Source organism: Erpetoichthys calabaricus, chromosome 1, assembly GCF_900747795.2.
Source record: "Erpetoichthys calabaricus chromosome 1, fErpCal1.3, whole genome shotgun sequence".
NCBI classification, from domain to species: Eukaryota; Metazoa; Chordata; class Cladistia; order Polypteriformes; family Polypteridae; genus Erpetoichthys; species Erpetoichthys calabaricus.
In genome coordinates, this window is record NC_041394.2 from 288,487,482 (window position 1) to 288,508,940 (window position 21,459).

The following is a 21,459-nucleotide window of genomic DNA, read 5'->3' on the forward strand; positions in this document are numbered from 1 at the left end:
AGACTACCATCCGAATGTCATAGCAGAAATCAAGACTCATCAGACTAAGCAACATTTTTCCAATCCTCTGTTGTCCAGTTTTGATGAACCTTAGTTGCCTGATCTTAGCTTACAGGAGTGGCACCTGGTGTGGTCTCCTGCTGCTGCAGTCCATATGCTTCAAGGTTCAACGTTTTGTGCATTCAGAGATGTTCTTCTGCATAGCTTGGTTGTAACGAGTGGTTGAGTTACTGTTGCTTTTCCATCTTCTCAAACCAGTCTGGCCATTCTCCTTTTACCTCTGGTATCAACAAGGTATTTTCACACAGAGAACTGCCACTCACTGGATATTTTCCCTTTTTTTGGACCATTCTCTGTAAACCCTAGAGATGGTTGTCATGAAAACCACAGTATATCAGCAGTTTCTGAAATACTCAGAGCAGATCATCTGGCACCAACAACCATGCCATGATCAAAGTCAATTAAACCACCTTTCTTTCCTATGCTGATGCCCGGTTTGAACATCAGCAGGTCGTCTTGACAATGTCTACATTGAGTTGCATTGAGTTAAATTAAATGCTGCCATGTGATTGGCTGATTAGATATTTGCATTAACAAACAGTTCAACAGGTGAACCTAATAATGTGGTCGGTGAGTGCGCGCACACACACACACACACACACACACACACACACACACAGAAAGCAGACCAGAAAATAAGTTCCAGATTCCAGATGCTAAAATGAATCTGATGTCTTTTAAAACTTTGCAACCACATGACAGAAACTTACTTTAACAAGTATATTTAAATTTTCACCCCTCAAAAAAATAAATGATAATGCTCCAAAGAAAAAGAATGGCAGCCTTACTGATTTCTTGTATGACACAAAAGCTCTTGAAGAGAAGAGTGAATTCCGGTATCACAATCATTTACTGCCACCTTCTGGACAATTCTGATAGGTCTCCTGTACCACAAAACTTTTTACTACAAATGGGCCTAGTATTATAATCCAAGGACCCTGACATAAGAAAGATACAATGCATACACACTTCATCAGATGTATGTGTTAATCAAAGTCTCCTCACATCAAATTCCAAAAAATAAATGTTCTATTTTACAGCTGAGGCAACAACTAGGGATTCTTCAAGCCTTAACAACAGCTAATCACAACAGAGAGCAGAGATCAAAGTAACAGATTTTATTTCCTGCCTGCACAGAGAGGTGATAAAAACAAACAACTAAGAAGGTGTTACGTCAAATAATGTACATGGCTTCAGCAAGTGGCTTAGATATCTGTTCTCAATGAAGATCAGATCTGTTTCCTCAACAATCAGTAAAATTATGAGGAGAAACAAAACAATACATGAAAACTGTTCACTGTTCTGCTGAAATATTACCATACAGTTTGTCTGAATATAGTAGTGGCAGTGAAGGCAAGATGGCACAATTGTTAAGTGTGGTCTTACACATTCAAAGATGCAGGATGTTAGGATGCCTTGTCACTTTAAAATGCTCCGATTAGTATATAGGATGGCACATGCAGCCAGTGAGGAACTGACAGCCATTTCATGGTGTGTTACTGACCTGCACCTGATGCTGCCTGAGATTGGTGCTGGCTTTCCAGAAAAGGACAAAGCAGGTTCAGAAGATGAAAGACCGAATGGTAAAAAGTGGAGCCACACTCTAGTCACATGACATCAACATAAAAAGCAGATTTCAGCAGTCCTACTGTAGAACCCCTAGCGTGACACTCCTGCTTCCAGACCCATACGACCCTCTCACTAGATGTCCACAAAGTTGCACATAAAAATATTTTAATCTTTGCAGAAAGAAATACTATTTAATGCATATTTAGGCTAAATGAAACAGTTAAAAACTGGTGTGTCATGTGATGTTACAGGCAAGAGATGAACCTGCATAAGTTAGTCAGTAGACAATGAAAAGATCCACTATGATATGAAAAAGAAAATAAGCATTGCCTAAATCAATCCTTTTGCCAATTAACAACCAAAGGTAAAATGCTTAAAGCATCAGTGGATGAGGGAATTGGCAAAAATGCTGTCTGTGCCATAAACCACAGCGCCTTCAACACCATCCAACCTCTGCTCCTTAGGGACAAGCTGACAGAGATGGGAGTAGATTCATATCTGGTGGCATGGATCGTAGACTATCTTACAGACAGACAGACCTCAGTATGTGCGTCTCGGGAACTGCAGGTCTGACATTGTGGTCAGCAGCACAGGAGTGCCGCAGGAGACTGCACTTTCTCGGGTCCTGTTCAGCCTATATACATCTGACTTTCAATACAACTTGGGAGTCCTGCCACGTGCAAAAGTTTGCTGACGACACTGCTATCGTGGGCTGCATCAGGAGTGGGCAGGAGGAGGAGTATAGGAACCTAGTTAAGGACTCAAACCACCTACAACTGAACACCCGCAAAACCAAGGAGCTGGTGGTGGATTTTAGGAGGCCCAGGCCACCTCCTGGACCCCGTGATCAGCAAAGGTGACTGTGTGCAGAGAGTGCAGACCTATAAATACCTGGGAGTGCAGCTGGATGATAAATTGGACTGGACTGCCAATACTGATGCTCTGGGCAAGAGAGGACAGAGTCGACTATACTTCCTTAGAAGACTGGTGTCCTTCAACATCTGCAATAAGATGCTGCAGATGTTTTATCTGATGGTTGTGGCGAGCGCCCTCTTCTACGCGGTGATGTGCTGGGGAGGCAGCATAAACAAGAGGGACGCCTCACGCCTGGACAAACTGGTGAGGAAGGCAGGCTCTATTGTAGGCATGGAGCTGGACAGTTTGACATCCGTGGCAGAGCGATGGGCACTGAGCAGGCTCCTGTCAATAATGGAGAATCCACTGCATCCATTAAACAGTGTCGTCTCCAAACAGAGGTGCAGCTTCAGCTAGAGACTGTCCTGCTCCACTGACAGACTGAGGAGATCGTTCCTCCCCCAAACTATGCAACTCTTCAATTCCACCTGGGGAGATAAACGTTAACACTATACAAGATTATTGTCTGTTATACCTGCCCTGCACTCTCTTTTTTAACTTGTACTGGGTTTTCATTACTCTTTAACTAATATTGTTTTTAATCAGTATGCTGCTGCTGGAATATGTGAATTTCCCCTTGGGGATTAATAAAGTATTTATCTATCTGTCTAAACAGAGATGACTGCAGGTCAGGTGAACTGAGCATTGTGGCAAATGTAACAGGAAAAAAACTCCAGCTCTCCTCCATTCCCATTTTTGCTCTGACAACCATAAGCTTAATTATAACAATGTGCCAAGCAAACTGACAGTCCCAGACCCAAGTAAAAGTAAGGATTTGCAGTATTTGAATACAAATAAGTAAATACCATTAGGGTCTTAAAATGTTTCATTATTATACAGTATGTTAATAAAACAGCAGTTTTTTGAACTACAAGAAATTAGCCAGGCACAGCAGGCTTTATTTAGACTGTAAACATTTGTTTGAATAGTTTCTGACATTAGTGGAGAGGCAAAAAAATGAAATACAGTAAAACAACCATGTGGAGTTTTTCTAGGGGCTGATAGGAAAAAAAAAAAAAAGTGTGAAATGTGTGAAATTGTCAGGATTTCTTAGGATCCTGTTAGTACAGGCCTGGGTTTGCTGTGTTCAAGGTGTTTTTTTTTTTTTAAATACATATCACCCAGTTTAATGTGTCCTGATTTGGTCTATTGTATCTGTTGAATTATTGCTGTCATTTTTGTTGTTTCCAATTGTTGAGTCTTTTCACAAATGCAACTATGTTATTAAAGTGCAACTGCACCACTGTTAAGCTGATGCATGCAACCTTGTGTTTCATTTCTGAAACCAAAATAAGTTGCATTTACACTGCAGTTCAACTCAAATTTTTTTACTGATATGTGACAAAGATCTGATTTTTAGGAGAATGGCTAGCAAAAACTGTCAATCAAAACTGGAATCAAAACTTTTCATAAAGTTTTTACACTTGTCTGATTTTAATTGATTTGCATTTAAAACCTCCTCACTGTCCGATCTCCTAACCTTTGTGTCACTTGCTTCTATGTACAAAATATCGGCAGGGTTAAATGTGCTCAAACCAACAGCTCTGAACTTAAGTTTTTTTTTTCTGATTCTCTTCCTTGCCATCATACAAATTCACATGCATCCCACACTGAAATGTGAAGTAGAGAAGCAGCCATCATCTTTTAGTTTGCATTTACTGTATCTGACAAAAATGATTTATTCATGTTGTGTATGTGTGGTACATCAGGATACAGAAAAAAAACACCATACAATGAAAAAATTACGATAGAGTCACTTTTAGCTTCCATGTAAATGTAGACTTAAAAATGTGGCTCTTCAGACAAGATGTTTGTAATGTCAACAGCACCACCTAATATATTAAATGCTAAATATGGGAACGTTAATTTGGTGTCCTATTGTAAATGCTTTTTTTCAGTGAAAGGCCTGCCTCTGCTATTGTGAGGGACCCACAAATTCCATGCTACACCACTGTGTAGAATTGAGAGAAAGAGTGATGTAAATTAACATAAATTAACTGAAAAAGCACACTTTTACTTGAAGTGAAAAAGCTGGACTGTATTTTTTTCCTTCATGAATCACATCAACTTTTCATCCAGGACTAAAACCCTTGGTCATAAGGCATCATAATAAAATGGAGAAATATATTTCAGTCTTTATTCCTCTCTGGATCTTCTTTATCATTTTCACGTTTACACCAGAGTCTTGATTATATGTCTAGACAGTTTTATTTGGAGATTGCTATCTTCCAAGGAAAAAGTGAGTAGCCAGCTGTTGGGTGTCTTTATAAAATTATTTTAAAATATCAAAATGCAAGTATATTTTACTTTCTCTGGATATACTGTTTTTTTTTTTTGCTTTGTGGCAGTTCTTGTTACTATTAAGTTTTTGGAACATTCTGCAAATCTGAGTTGACTTTTCACTTCAATGACAAATACATTTTCAACAATCTGAACACCATATAAATTTGTTGCATTTACAGTAACGTCTGTCACTTTACTGTAAGATTTCATGGCGATACATGTACTTTAAAACTGTACAAACTACACGAAAAAGACTATCAAAAAGAAACTTTTGAAAGAGGCTTATACAGCTTGAGGAAAAATAAATATTTAAACAAAATATGCAGATTAAAAAATGGCTCATATGGAAAGAAATAATGAAAAAAAGCGTGACTTACTTGTACAAAAGTCTGGGTACCTAATGAGTAAACTGGTTGAATAGATCCCTACCTTAAAAAATTCTGTAGCATTCATTCTGTTAGCAATTCAAGAAAATGGAAAAAATATATTAATTTGCTTACAAATTAATTTCTGTAAGTAAAATGGTCAAGAATTAGTAGTAACAGACACTGCATTTGAAGGTACATACCAGTTCAGTATACAGTAGTAACTATTTTGTGGTGCTAAACAAAAATAAGTACATCAATCTATCTTTGTTGCTGGTAAGCAAGAATCTGTTCTGAAATTAAATGATCAGGACTCCAGTCCAATGCAGGCCATGCTCTCACCAAGTTAATTTTGAGCTACCAAACAACCAAAAAGCATTCCTACTGACTGTTAGTAAAAACAATGTGAACGTGTGAACATACAAATTCCAAACAGAAGGCAAGCAAGCCCTTTCTGAAGATTAAAAGTTAATCATAGTGAACAGCCAAACAGGAATTCATCAAGGAGGTTCAAATTAAATGAATGAACATAGACCATGGTTGACAGAAAAAGCATGAGGACTGAGCAACTGCACAATGGCTGTGGGCAGCAATGTACACTTTAGTTACTTCAAATACGCTTCAGCTTCTGGTAGTCCGATTTCTTTATACAGTTGAGTTGTACTTTAGAGTGTTCATTTGTTAGTACTTGCTCTCAAAACAACAAGCTTCACATGTCCTGAATATCAATTCTAAAACACTTTGTGAATTACTTTCAGAGGCTTATAGAATATTTTAACAAAGTACTTAAACTTTAAAAATTATATGAATCTAACTTTGTACATAACACAGCTTTCAACACTGAAGTGTATAGCGCAGAACTATTGGCAGAGTTGAACAAAGAAAACATGCTGATGGATTTCCAGAGATAATGAAGTGATCTGTGATTTAAATAAGTGATACACTTTCAATTAAACACTGATAACTGCATCAATTAAAAAATGAATAAAGCATAATAGAACAAAAATTTTTATCGAATAACGTAACTGCATAATCACATTTTTAAAGATTTTACTAATACTTTACAATATTTTCAAATAAACTTTATGATTTACATTTAGAATGTTTCTGTTGTTTCTGTATTACAGCTGGGTGAAGCCCAGATATACTAGAACTTTAACATTCTGAGAACTATGGGTCCAGAGTTTTATCTATACACACATTTCTTGACCTTCCTAACTGTAATCATGTTTCAAATTATTATGTACTTCATTTGCAGTTTTTAATCTCTGTATAACCACATAATTTTTGACATGTTGCAGTATATATTCCAAACAGAGCACTCAAGTCACCCTAGTCCTGGTAGAATGGTTACTTCTACTGCTTATGGCAGTCTGATATAGTTCTCTATCTACTCCTCCATGAATTGAGCAAATGTGGCTGAACAAGCTGATACTGATACCATATATTCTCAGACAATTGTGGCACCGAAAACTTGGGTATTACCACATAATTTTTGACATTTTGCAGCAAATATTCTTTATAGGGATCTGAATCTCCCTGCACCTTGTAGAATAGCAGAAACTACACAAAAATCAAAAGGTTTACTCGTTTTCTAGTGCAAACTTGTTCCATACTATGTAGATGGCTAAACTGGGCTCCTCAATAGGTGTATATCTAATAACTAATACAATCATTTAAATTTGTAATTTTACATTACTTGATTCCTGTTGCTTAATATATGCTGTTTTTTCACTAAAATGGATAAAACAGGTCTTTTAAAAATGTGAATAATCTAACAATAAATAAAGTGGAACAGCAAAACACAGATATAATACTGATATGCAACCAAACTGATGTTAAGGGAAACATAACTATAGGACTTCAAAATTTACCACACTTTGGGAAAAGTCCTAAAGACTGAAATCTAGCAAATGTTGTCCCTCTCCATTAAAAACATGACCGGGCTAATCCAAGTATCTACAGGCTTGTAAGCTTAACATGCACCATGGGAAAATACTGTAATTATTAAGGAAAACATGACCAGCACATAGTAAAAACAGGTTAATTACTAAACAGTCAGCCTGGATTTAAATGGTGGTGAGCCTGTTTCAAAAAATGCTGGTATTCCATGAGGAGGCAGCAAAAGCATTAAATCAGTGAGGTGCAAATGATATTATCTTGATTTTCTGAAAACTTTTGAAAACATCCCATATAAGTTATTAGGGATCAAACCAAAAGTGTGAATTAAGAGTGTACAGTGTAGATGGCAACAACATTGGCTTAAATGCTTTAAGCAAAGAGTTATGGCACAAGGAACCTTACCAGAATTAGGTGATGTTAATAAAGTGTGTTGCTCAGGGTTCAGAGTTGCCTATTGCTCTTTACAGTATACAGGTGCTGGTCATAAAATTAGAATATCATGACAAAGTTGAGTTATTTCAGTAATTCCATTCAAAAAGTGAAACTTGTATATTAGATTCATTCATTACACACAGACTGATGTATTTCAAATGTTTATTTCTTTTAATGTTGATGATTATAACTGACAACTAATGAAAGTCCCAAATTCAGTATCTCGGAAAATTAGAATATTGTGAAAAGGTTCAATATTGAAGACACCTGGTGCCACACTCTAATCAGCTAATTAACTCAAAACACCTGCAATAGCCTTTAAATGGTCTCTCAGTCTAGTTCTGTAGGCTACACAATCATGGGGAAGACAGCTGACTTGACAGTTGTCCAAAAGACGACCATTGACACCTTGCACAAGGAGGGCAAGACACAAAAGGTCATTGCTAAAGAGGCTGGCTGTTCACAGAGCTCTGTGTCCAAGCACATTAATAGAGAGGCGAAGGGAAGGACAAGATGTGATAGAAAAAAGTGTACAAGCAATAGGGATAACCACACCCTGGAGAGGATTGTGAAACAAAACCCATTCAAAAATGTGGGGGAGATTCACAAAGAGTGGACTGCAGCTGGAGTCAGTGCTTCAAGAACCACCACGCACAGACGTATGCAAGACATGGGTTTCAGCTGTCGCATTCCTTGTGTCAAGCCACTCTTGAACAAGAGACAGCGTCAGAAGCGTCTCAAAAAGGACTGGACTGCTGCTGAGTGGTCCAAAGTTATGTTCTCTGATGAAAGTAAATTTTGCATTTCCTTTGGAAATCAAGGTCCCAGAGTCTGGAGGAAGAGAGAAGAGGTACAGAATCCATGTTGCGTGAGGTCCAATGTAAAGTTTCCACAGTCAGTGATGGTTTGGGGTGCCATGTCATCTGCTGGTGTTGGTCCATTGTGTTTTCTGAGGTCCAAGGTCAACGCAGCCGTCTACCAGGAAGTTTTAGAGCACTTCATGCTTCCTGCTGCTGACTAACTTTATGGAGATGCAGATTTCATTTTCCAACAGGACCTGGCACCTGCACACAGTGCCAAAGCTACCAGTACCTGGTTTAAGGACCATGGTATCCCTGTTCTTGATTGGCCAGCAAACTCGCCTGACCGTAACCCCATAGAAAATCTATGGGGTATTGTGAAGAGGAAGATGCAATACGCCAGACCCAACAATTCAGATGAGCTGAAGGCCACTATCAGAGCAACATGGGCTCTCATAACACCTGAGCAGTGCCACAGACTGATCGACTCCATGCCACGCCACATTGCTGCAGTAATCCAGGCCAAAGGAGCCCCAACGAAATATTGAGTGCTGTACATGCTCATACTTTTCATGTTCATACCTTTCAGTTGGCCAACATTTCTAAAAATCCTTTTTTTGCTTTGGTCTTACAATTGATATTCTAATTTTCCGAGATACTGAATTTGGGACTTTCATTAGTTGTCAGTTATAATCATCAACATTAAAAGAAATAAACATTTGAAATACATCAGTCTGTGTGTAATGAATGAATCTAATATACAAGTTTCACTTTTTGAATGGAATTACTGAAATAAATCAACTTTGTCATGATATTCTAATTTTATGACCAGCACCTGTATACACATGATCTGGATAAGAACAGAAATAAAAAGTTGGTTAAGATTGTAAATAATACAGCTTGGACAATGTAAAGTAAGCTGAACCACTAAAGTATGACATGAAGAAATACAGGCTTGGAATGATTTTGTTCTGTGATGAAATTTAATGTAAATAAATGTAACAAGTTACACGTAGGAGGATAAAGTGGGAGATTTAAGTAAACAATATGTAGCTTGTATATTTTTTGAACTGAACTGAAGTTGTTTCCCAAGGAGACCACAATGTAAAAACAATACACTGGCTACTACAAACTAGTAAAACGTATCCAGCAGCTTGCTTCACACATGAAAAGACCAGAGTCTCCTCAGGAATTACAGTCTGCTATAGCCCTTCTTGCACAGCACCACTGTGTTGTCAGACTAGTGGTTCTGTACAAGTACAGTTCAGTTTAATGTTATTGTAAACTCCCAGGTGGTTGTAAGTTCTCCACCATGTCCATGCTCTGCCCCGGAAAGGTGATTGGTCTCAGAGGCTCACTGGAAGGCAAAACTATTTTGTCTTAGTGATATTCAGCTGCAGGTGGTTCTCCCTGTACCACAAGCTTAAGTCCTTCACGAACCTCCTCAACTCCATTATTAATGCAACCTATAATGGAGTCATTTGATTTCTGTAGGTTGCAAGTGCTGGTATTGTACTGGAAGTCTGTTGTGTAGAGGGTAAACAGGAAGGCAGACAGAACAGTTCCCAGAGGTGCTATAGTATTACACACCACCACTTCTGACGAACAGTCCTGGAGCCTCACAACCTGCTGCCTGTTGTTTAGGTAGTCTATGTTTTAAGAGATAATAGGGGCATCAAGAAGAATAAACCTTGAGCTATTTTCTCAGTCATTGGAGCAAAATGGTGTTAAAAGGCACTGGGAAAAATCAAATACATTATCCTGACTGTGGTGCCAACTTTGTTCAAGTGAGAGTAGGCTCCACGGTGCATATCTATCTATCCATATAGATTACAGCTTCCTTCACACCTGTTTTTCCCTGATAGGTAAGCTTCAGAGAATCACAATAGTCATTGTGATGTATGATGCAAAAACAATGGGCCTTAGGTCCATGGGACCACTGGAATGAATTTCCTTTGGCAATGGTGTCACACAAGATGTTTTCCACAACTGTGGAACCTTTTGCAAACACAGGTAAAGGGAAAACAGTTGCTAAAGGACTCCACAGAGACGGCTAGCACCCTGGGGCCAATTCCACCTAGCCCTGCAGCCTTGTTCGTTCAGAGTTTCCCCAACTCTCTCATCACTTGATCAGCAGAGACAGACAGTCCGGGAAATGGAAGGGGACTGAAAACCACAGGTGTGATGTCATCATAGGGGAAGGGCACGCAGCATAAAGACAGTAGCTGGGATTCTGGAACCTTCTCAGCTTGCATACGGAAGCTAGCAGGGTTAGGGGACTGTTGAACTGACTACAATGTGGCAGCCTGCTTGATAGTCCAGTGATAGTTCTCATCCTGTTCCCCACTTCCTTCATATTATTCTACTGTAACATTTGCTCTAGTTTGTCTCTGTACTGAGCTTTCTCTTCACAGATCTTCTTCTGCTTGATGTATTCCTTATCTCCAGACCTGAAGGTCCTCCTCTTCTTATTCAGTAGGGCTTTTAGGTCCTTTGAGATCCATGGCTTGCTGTTGGGAAAACAGTGCACAGTTTTTGTGAGAAGTGTGTTGTCTTCTGTTGATGTAGTCTTTAATATAGTTGCCGAGTCCCTCAATGTCCTCTCCAAGTGACTCATAAAGAGTATGTCCCTGTCAGTGTTCTCAAAGGCATTCTTCAAAGTCTGTTCAGCCTCTGATGTCCATTCCTGCATGGTCCTAGTGCAGCCTGGAAGCTAGAAGGTAATGGATTTGTATCTAGGCGAGTGCTGTACCAAATTATTGTCAAACAGGCCAAATGTGGGAAAAAAAATAGACTCAAAGGTCTCTTTGACAATGATATTAAATTAGTCCAGGGGCCTGTTTTCCCTAGATGTACAGTCTACACAACTGGCAAAAACTGGGGAGTGGAGAAAAGTGAAACCTGGTCCCAAGAAACTCTGAGAATGAAAAAGCTGGGAGTGTCGGAGGTGGGTTTACTTTCCACAGAATAAACTGTCTGTTGCAATTGCCACATCTGCTGCTGGGGGGATGTAAACTGGCAGCACAATAACATATGAAAACTCCCTTAGCATTTAATAAGGCTATAAATCACACTCTTAGCAGTTCAACATTTGGGTTGTATACCTATGTTTTAATTGTAATGTGTCCGAGGTTGCATCGTTTTTCATTCAAAGAAATGGCTAGTCCACCTCCTTTCTTCCTGCCATTCTCACTCCAGTTTCTGTCCGCTTGCATGAATTTAAGTTCACAGAAAGCATCCACAGAGTCCAGAGTTTCAGCTCCGTGAAGCACATGAGACTGCAGAGTTTGTGTTCCTTTTGGCTCCTGATTAGTGCTAAGAGCTTGCCAATGATGCCAGAAGGCAGGTAAGGTCTGTACTTTCTCCTCTTATTGTAGAGCTGGGCTCCTAATTTCATTCCTCTTTGTCTACGCAGTAGCTCTGATGGCAACCCGGCAGTTCTTTCTGCCACTCAGGAAGACAAAAGGCGCAGTTCTAGCAGTTGTTGTCCCATATCAGTGAGTGCGAGCAATTCCCCACAACTTCTTTTATCCATGTTATCCAAAAAAGTAGCAACCAACAATAAAGACAAACACACACACACTAGAGCTGCTGTAGCAGGCAGTTACTAAGTACTTTATACTGTATTTATAAGATCATTTCTGTTAAAGAATAAGCTACAATTTGAACTTTGATAGACACAATGTTTCCATGAAATGGATTATCTTTTCTATCTGTTTAATAATACCCTGCATATTAATATTCTGAAATATTAACGTTAATAGATTAATATTATTTTTACATATTTGTTTGATTCTGAATGGTACAACTGCCACCAATTTTTATCCATACAATTTCTCATCCAAAAAAAATTACTGCTTCAGAAGGCACAGTTGCCAAACTATAAATATTGATTACGATAATTTTGTTACTGCAGTTAACAGGGAAATTAAACGTTATGGAATAATTGCCTTTTGTCAAAAACATTCAGTACTGTAAGAGTACAAGGAAGGCATTTTACGAGGTGCTCAAAACTAGAGCTTTTGTCTTTTAAATTGTCTTCAAGTGCACATTCACATAGTGCCCAACCAAAGTACACTATGGTGAGTAAATGTTACTACTACAAACCAGTATGCATCATACCAATACAAAAAAAAACCATCACAGTGATCAGAGAATATAACAAAACAATCTTCCTGGAGAAGAAAACACAGTTACAAACAGGTTTGCCTTTTCAGAATATTTCAAATATTCATCATCATAGGTACTTAACAACACAAAATTAAATTTTATTATTCAATCTTGAAGATTTATTACAATTCCAGTACTGAGCGCTGCTAAATGGTAAACTTCCAATTATGTCTGACATCACTAATATTTGTCCCAGGTTGCTTATGTGATCCAGTCTAGCAACTATATATTCAATAGCTTCTCATCTCAACTAATAAAATGGAAACACTATATGGCTTGAAAGCTGATAATGATGCCAGAAGCACATTACTCCTACTAAAGGCCCTGATATAATCAATACCTGGCCTAAATATTAAGGTCTGACAACTGCGTTTCTTGATAGAAACATACACAAACATATATTCCAAAAAGTAATGCAATATTATTTGTAAATTCTACAGGCCAAATTACAAGACAAAACACAAATAACTCTTTTGAATAAATTACTTGCTAGCTCTCTTCATTTGTCAAATAATACACCTTATTATAACAATGATAGGGCGGCACGGTGGCGCAGTGGGTAGCACTGCTGCCTCGCAGTTGGGAGACCTGGGGACCCAGGTTCGCTTCCCGGGCCCTCCCTGCGTGGAGTTTACATGTTCTCCCCATGTCTGCGTGGGTTTCCTCCGGGCACTCCGGTTTCCTCCCACAGTCCAAAGACATGCTGGTTAGGTGGATTGGGGATTCTAAATTGGCCCTAGTGTGTGCTTGGTGTGTGGGTGTGTTTGTGTGTGTCCCGCGGTGGGTTGGCACCCTGCCCGGGATTGGTTCCTGCCTTGTGCCCTGTGTTGGCTGGGATTGGCTCCAGCAGACCCCCGTGACCCTGTGTTCGGATTCAACGGGTTGGAAAATGGATGGATGGATAACAATGATAAAAATAACAGTATGCAAAATGAAGGACACTGTAATACAAAATAACCTTAATATGAAATTTTACGAGATTTTTTTTTCTTTATGGTAAGGTTAAATCTACTATATGAATGCATGCATCCAAAAACTTCTTGAAGAGAACAAATCCCAGCAATCCTAAACATAGATATCATAGAAGATGACGGCTTTTGTTGTTTCTCGAAGATTGGCAAGCATGAGATTGGCAAGATAAACAAGCACAACAACTAAAAGCGACAAAAAGAAATTGCAATGGAATTAATTATTGAACATAGGAGAAACAGATAATTTAAGTTTTATTATCCTGAGTATGACGCAGTTGCCATACACATTTGCAAAATGGTATATTAGAGGCAATGCTTTAAATACCTGTATAAAATGACCTCATATAAGGAAAACAGTCAATGCTTTCATGGAAAAAACATTATAAATTCCAAATACAGTTCTAAATAACACATGCATGACAGTTTACAATGAGCTGGTTCGAGACTTGTGTAGTAACACAATACAGTTAACTTGATTTTATTTTGAATACCTACTGTATAATCCTATTATTGAAATTTCATTAGATCTTCAACATTTTTAAAGAAACCAATGTTCTAAAAACTTGAGCAGTTCCAAAGTAAATTAGAGCAAAGAACTTACTGTACCTACAGAAGCTTACTGTCATGATAAACACAAATAAATGGTTAAAAATGAAGGTCACGGTGTTAACTTTAGTGTGTACTTCAAATCTTAATATATGTTTCAACTTCTAAAGAAGCTATCTTTTAAACATTAAATAGTAAATGGGATATTCACTTTAATGCTAAAACTAGTGAAAGAAAAATACAAAAGACAACTGTATCAAAAAACACCACAATGTTTAGTTTTGTGAGGAGCAAATGAGAGTATGTACTAAGATTCCAATTAAGAAAATACTCCATATACAGATTATATCTATATAAGATAAGTAATTCCTTACCAGCCACAAAGAATATGAGAATTTCTGTAGGATGATACATGTTAATAAACAATTGATTTTTGTAGAATTCAGATAAAACATTATTACATAATGCTAACCTTTAAACTTTAACTGTTATTAGTATAATTTAAACCTCCATTTACAGTTTTATAGAAATTTGAAATGTATTATGAATGTAACATAACATTGATTTTAAAAACAAATTTTCATATAAATTAACACAAGTATAAAAGTATGAATCCACATCTCCACAATGAATAAAACTGTCACTTTTAACTTCAAGTATCCTCATAAAGATCACCTGGTTTACACATGATGAGAAGCAGCAAAACATACATACAATTAATGCATTTAGCAAAACAATCCAAATCTCTACCCAGTCCCCATTTGTACAATACAGTATCAAAAAAGTAAACATCTCAAAATGGTGATCATTTATTATCAAACAAAAAATAGTTTTGTTTGCGAAGACATTGATGTAATTCTATTTTTTTATTTTCTGGAAATATCTAAACATGTAATAAAAAGGTCAGGCAAGTGCTTCAATGAAATTTTGGTAAATAACCTCATTTTTAGGCCTTCTCTTATCTGCTATAGTGAAGCAGAGCGCAAACTAGAAAAGTCACATTCCAAATAAAGCAAGAATAAATTGCATTTCTGAGGTTTATAAAAAGGACCCTACCAAGCTAAAAAAAATTTTCAAAGCATCAAAAAAAGATGGATGCAAACCCAATAAACGATTCAAGCTAAATACTGAAATACTAAATTAAACCAAAAAACACATCAACACAATAGAGGCTGCTTCATAAAAAATAAACATTACTAAAAGATCTAAAATGCCATAATTAACAAGTAAAATACAAGAATACAGCTTTCATTTCTCTAAGAAATAAATGATTTTTATTTTCCTTTGTATGGAAATTTTGCATTTGTGTAAAACCATTTTACTGCCTGTAACAGAAAATAACTAAAGCACACTCACTTTATCAGTGACCTTCAGTTGCATGATACTGTGATTAAATTGTTTGTGATGTAAGAGTAATCTTGACTAACTATTAACTTGTTTTCTTGCAGTAATTAAAACAAAATTTAAATAGGTTCTTCCACTATCAGGCTGGCTAGCCCTAAACCTCCATCTACTCCTTTTACTAAGCAGAAAAGAACAGCTTTACTACTGAACAGTTATTGGGTATATTACTCAATCTTCTTAAGACAAATGATATCCCTAATTGCATACACAGTTTTACAGATAAACATAGTAAAATTTGACAGGGAAAAACTCATACAGTTGATAAAACTATTTCACTTTGTATCACAAATGAAAATGCTGGTATGGTCCTTTTATACCATTTTACCCAAATATACTGTTATATAATAATAATAATAATAAATTCATTTAAAAACAAAACTCTAGAGAGACCAATGCATTTCATTGAAGTCCACTGCATCATTCAGTCCATTATCAGATTCTAAAATGCTCATGATTACAGCAATTGCAGTTTCATCGTTACTAAGGCTAGGTAAGCCAGGTCCAACCACCATATCAAGATCCAGTTGAGAGGGCTCATCTGAAAACAACAGAAAAGATAAGCTCTGAAAGCTCTGTGGAACATTTTAATTGATCATAGAAAGAGATCCTAAAGTACTAATCATAACACAAAAGGGACCATCTATGTGCTAAAAAGGACATTAATTGAACTTTCCATCATTCATTTCCCAAACCTGTTTTTTCCATTACAGGGTCAGAGAGCAGGACCATTGTGTAGCAGCATTGGATGGGATTCCAGGCCATTGTGGGACATATCAGTTTCTTCCCACATCCCAGTGACATATGTTAAGGATTTTGCCACTCTGGAGAACCCAAAAAATTCCACATGGAAGAATATCCTAACTCTAGAGACAGTGACTGTAGGGGTTATCAACTTCAGATCCCTGTAGATGTTAGGCAGCAACACTAACCACCAGTAACATTCCACTATTTGCAAACCTTCTTCAACCTGCTATAACCTAATTTCCTTGCTTCAATTTTAAAATGAATTATTAAGAAGAAAACAATAATGCTTAATAGATATTTAATTTTTAAACTATTACCCACATACAAAATAAAAAGAATATCTTACTTAATAAAGCATTACCAAGTGGAAATATGCTATTCTGGCTATCACTTTCTTCACTAGGCTTTGCAGAGCATCCTGAGTGCACCGATTCTCCATTTGGCACCTGAAAGCAAAGAACCATTTAACAGAAGATAATTTAATCTCCAACCAAGTTGTGACTCAGTATCACTGCCATATTCTCTGCAGTTAATCTTCAAAGGTTGCCTGAGGCTGCAGTCCTATCCCTAAATCTTCATAGACATTTCTACCATTTTTTACATTTGTACATAGATTTTTTGGATATTATATCATTACTAAATAAAGCAATTTTGTAATAAGTGAATTTTCATTAGTACTAATCCATTTTAGAAATAAGAATAAAAGTAAAATGAGAAAAAAACATTATTTTTGATCAAGTTACACTTTATAGTACTGGAATGGGACCTATGAGTGGAAATGTCATCATTTATAATGGACCTAATATTGTGTAACTATGATGTTTTCATCTGCACTTGTCAGTGCTGCAGTACATTAAGGAGGGTCTAGACAACGTACTAAGTGCAGGTAAAAAAAAAAAATAATTATGGTTAAAGAATCAACTTGCCAGTAATCAAATGGGATAATGAAAGATACTACAAAAACTGTCCTAGGACAGAATTAGTGACTGTGAACAAGCTCAAAGATCAAAAACACACAAGTCAGAGAAAGAGAAAATTGTGACAATGATGAATTAAATTAGGGAAACCACCGATTCTACAGTGTACCTGCATCAAGCTTGTTCACAATCACTAACACACAAAGGAAAGATAAAGTGGTAGAAAACTGCCAGCTCCACACTTCCTCAGCAACAAAACACAGCTATAAGCGCAGTTATAAACAATCCGAATAATGAGAAACTATGCATTTGCATAGCAAAAAATGCTCATTACTACATGTTGTGAAAGGCATCATTACTTTATATCTTCACATATATGGGGCACCTTGGAGAGTGGTGATGAAAAGCCAAATATTTTTACATCAAAACTGAACAAAGGATTATGTTGATTAATGTGCAGGGGGAAATGTAGTGTAGCAGTCTATTGTCCACAAAGAAATTCAATGGCTATAACATATAATAAAATGTTGAAGAAAAAAATTAAGGCCCAAAAACCTGGGGTTGAGTACGAGAATCTCACAAAAATAACACAGAATTAGCTCTTTGCAGCAGTTAGTTGGACACTGTCTTCAAGGATTGCAAGGAATACTTAAAGTTTATGAGGGTATCTTACAAGAGAACACCGATTCCCATAGTATTAGTTTACAAGAAAAGCTATGTAAATTGCCTTGATAAACTGACCTATAAACTCAAAAAAATAAATATAAAAAGAAAGATAAGTATGCTTATCTGAAATAAATTCTAAAAACATAAGAAAGACTAAGCCCTCTATGTTATAAATAGAACATTCTGGGAAACTTAAATAATTATTTACATATATAAAAGAAAACCTTTCTTCATCTTAACAAGGTTCAGATATCCCATCTTCCATCCATTTACAATCAACTAACCAAAAATGTGCATATCAGACTTTGAATGCAGCACACTGTAGTGTATCAAGTTAAGACAATTACCGATATCAACACATTAAAGTGTCAACACATTAAAAAATAACTTTTGCACACATATATATATCAATTTAAATATAAATAAAATAAAGTAATCGGGACTGAAAACAATCAGAGTACAGAAATATCTAAACTTTCCAAAATCTAAGTGTTAAGGAAATATTGGCGAAGCGGGAGCAGATACAAGCCCAAATTACATCATCTTCTTTGTTGTCTATATCTAACAAGTTACAGGTCACTTGCACTGGTTGCCATTATTGCTATCAAATAAAATATAAACGAAATTATATATTAATACTTACATGGTTGCTGGTTTGAACTAAGGACAGTGCAGATTTGTCTTGAACTACACTGAAAGGGCTTGCATTCCCACTAGATGGTGAGGAGTTTAACCTTAGAGGGGGGAAAAAAAAAGTGCGGTAGAAAAATTTAAAGATTTTCATTCATAGTATATCCATTAAAGACATCCATATTTGAATACACTAATTAAACTTTCACAATTTAACTTAATGTAAACCTATGGCAGGACATAAAAAGGAAGAAAAAAAATTAAAATAGATGAATAGTGACACACTTCCTTCTTATATGGTGCGAGAAGGGCCTCTTTTGTCTCTCTGTCTCACTCCCGACAGAATTAGGCAGCAAAAGGGCAGGCCATTCATTTCACACAATCTTCATCTCATCCATAGCAACATGCGTATCATAATGTACTCCTCTCCTTTATTGATGTTCCAGTTTACTCAACTAATGAATTCTTTCATGGGAAGATCTAATCTGCCTGTGATTTTTATAAAACAGTGCTGTATTGTAACTCTGACTGTAAGTGCTTTTACTGGCACTTCAATAACCTGGTTAATCAAAGAAACCTAATTTCTAAAATGCCATGTAAACCCTTATTTCAGTTAGAGGACTCAGGTTATTGGCCTCTGTGAAGCCTGATTAACATAGTCAATTTCTCTGTGAATAATCCACTTATGTGGTAATGTTAGGGATTTTGTAGTCTGTGCATGTCTGTTACACCCTGTCAGCCTGTGCATGTATTTGCTTCATACACGCTTTCACCAGCCATCAGTAGAAGTGTCCACAAAATGCATTTCAAGAAGCAAATGTCTGGGTGACTGCATTATTCTTCATTTTCAGAAATGGATAAATTTATGTTGAGCTGAGCAAACAGTGCTAAACTCAGCAACAGAACTTTAAAAGTCAGATTACTTTTTAAAGTATTACTTTTTACTTACCTATTACTTTAAAAAATCTGATTACATTAGGAGTTACCTAATGCAATACTTATCTTACTGAAGTAAAAATACCCCACATTATTATTATAGCAGGAGCAAGAAGCACATGTGTATCAAGTCCTTTGCAGGGCTCAGTCACACTGCCAAGCAGAAAAGAGTGTGCTGCATGTAATCTGGTAACAGGAAATCTAAAAATAATCGTCAATTTGACAAAACATATTTATAAAACACAAGACACAGGCGTCATATTTATTTTCTGATTCATTGAGGCCGATAATAGAGATTAACTCTTTTTTATGCTGTTTAATAAAGCTGAAGTGTTTTAACAAAGGAGAACTCCCAGAAGATTACTTGCCGACATAAACAAGGATTTTTAAGAAATCAGATTTCTGCCTTAACCGAGTTATTCACCTTAATCAGGTTATGTGAGTGCATGCAAATTCACTCTGCATTAGTTATACAAAGTAGTATATTTACATTTGCTGCCTTGTACTGTAAATAGACATGTTTTGCTTAAAGTTACTGTAAGGCAATGTAGTAATATCAAATATGGTCTTTTTTTTTTTTTTTACTGTAAAACAGCTTAAGAGGCGAGTTCCAAGATAAGTAGAACTTAGAAAACTACAGCAAAGACAGCAGTGAAACACGCTTTTGGTGATTTAGAGAGGAAAAAATTAAAGAAAGAAAAAAAAGAAGTCACCATCTTGTCCGATCATTCCTTAATAAATGATGTTAAACAATAAATGGAAATGAAATTAATAAACCAGTCTAAATAAATAAGATGCTTTATAAGCAAGATAAATGTAGCTCCAATTACTGTATACAACTTGAAGGATGGCAAGCTAAGTTCATCCTTTTTGTAACAATGAATATTTGTCCAAGGGTAGCTACATTATTCCTACAATTTCTAAATTAAAAATAAATATAAATGTAACATTGATCCAGCATTATTCTAAAAGCCTTAAAGTTTAAAAAAAAATAAAAATAAAAGAGAAATATAGTCCTTCACTGCAAAGACAATACTAGCTTTCAAGCCTGCAAGCAACATTTCAATCATCTGCCTTCCAACTTACAGTCAATAATGTATAGACCTTATCTAAAAATATTTCCTGAAAACTTCCTAATGACAGTAGTACAGAGGCTTGTGAACTCTTTCCTGCAAGCAATGTAGGATAAGAGCACTGTGGCATATACTGATTAATTAAAAAAACAGAAATCTTTAAAGGATCAGGGATAGGTTTAGTAGACTTTCTCATCAGCTTAGTGACAAAAAGGAGCAAAAGTATGATTTTGAGAGTGCAATACTTTCCTTCTGTGGTTAATTCTTGCTTTGCTGTGATAGGCTCTGGCCCATATCTATAAATTGTAATATGTGACTAAGAAAATGAAGGTGTAAGTATTCTGAAATGGAACTTCGCAGCGAGTGATAGATGCATGCATCTGTCAGAAATGCTCATTTATTTTTACTTATTTATTCTTGACTAAATTAGAAAACTACAAATCTGTTGTTTATTTCTATGTCAGAACATAAAGGAACATATTTATAATTTTAAAAATTATTTTCAGTTTCCTATTACCTGTAGTGAGATAAGTGATACATTTTTGAGGCATCCCTTTGCACGAGAATGTGGACATCGTAAGCTTAGAAGTAAATTATGATGTCAGTTTTCTTATAAAAATGTTTAATATGACAATATCAAGGAGATAAATGAACAGTGAGGAAGAAACCTATTTTTAGAGAGGCAAAAAATATAAGACTTCAACTGTAAAAGTTGTAATTATTGATTATCTCATCAAGACATGGATGTATAACAGAATGTACGAAAAAGGTAACATATTAAAATACGGAAACAACCGAATTGATGTTATAATGAATAAAAAAAATTACAATATTTTGCTCTTAAAATGTTTTCTTTCAACCTTTTCATAACATTAGACATAAAAAATGTGGAAAATATGATGAGCATAGACAAACTGCCAATGCTTTACTGTATGTATGTACAAATAAACATGAACTAAACAGTATTAGGCCATTAGACAATAGACTGAACAGTATATACTTAGGAGTTTTAAAGGCTTGGCTAACTGAAATACAGTAAAAGGAGTAAATAAAAGATTAAAGCATAAGTGCCATGC

The 21,459-nt window shown here is 36.3% G+C and overlaps 1 protein-coding gene across 1 annotated transcript in view; it reads right to left on the bottom strand.

Moving 5' to 3' along the window:
- Positions 1-13,695: 13,695 nt before the first annotated feature.
- Positions 13,696-21,459, bottom strand: part of bmal2 (basic helix-loop-helix ARNT like 2) — a 92,456-nt gene continuing 84,692 nt past the window's right edge. Inside the window, exons 13-15 of the mRNA XM_051930633.1 lie at positions 18,388-18,478; positions 16,508-16,607; positions 13,696-15,955 (exon numbers count right to left, since the gene is read on the bottom strand). Coding sequence (XP_051786593.1) covers positions 15,798-15,955; positions 16,508-16,607; positions 18,388-18,478 — 349 coding nt within the window. The 3' untranslated portion in view covers positions 13,696-15,797. The remainder of the gene's footprint in view (positions 15,956-16,507; positions 16,608-18,387; positions 18,479-21,459) is intronic.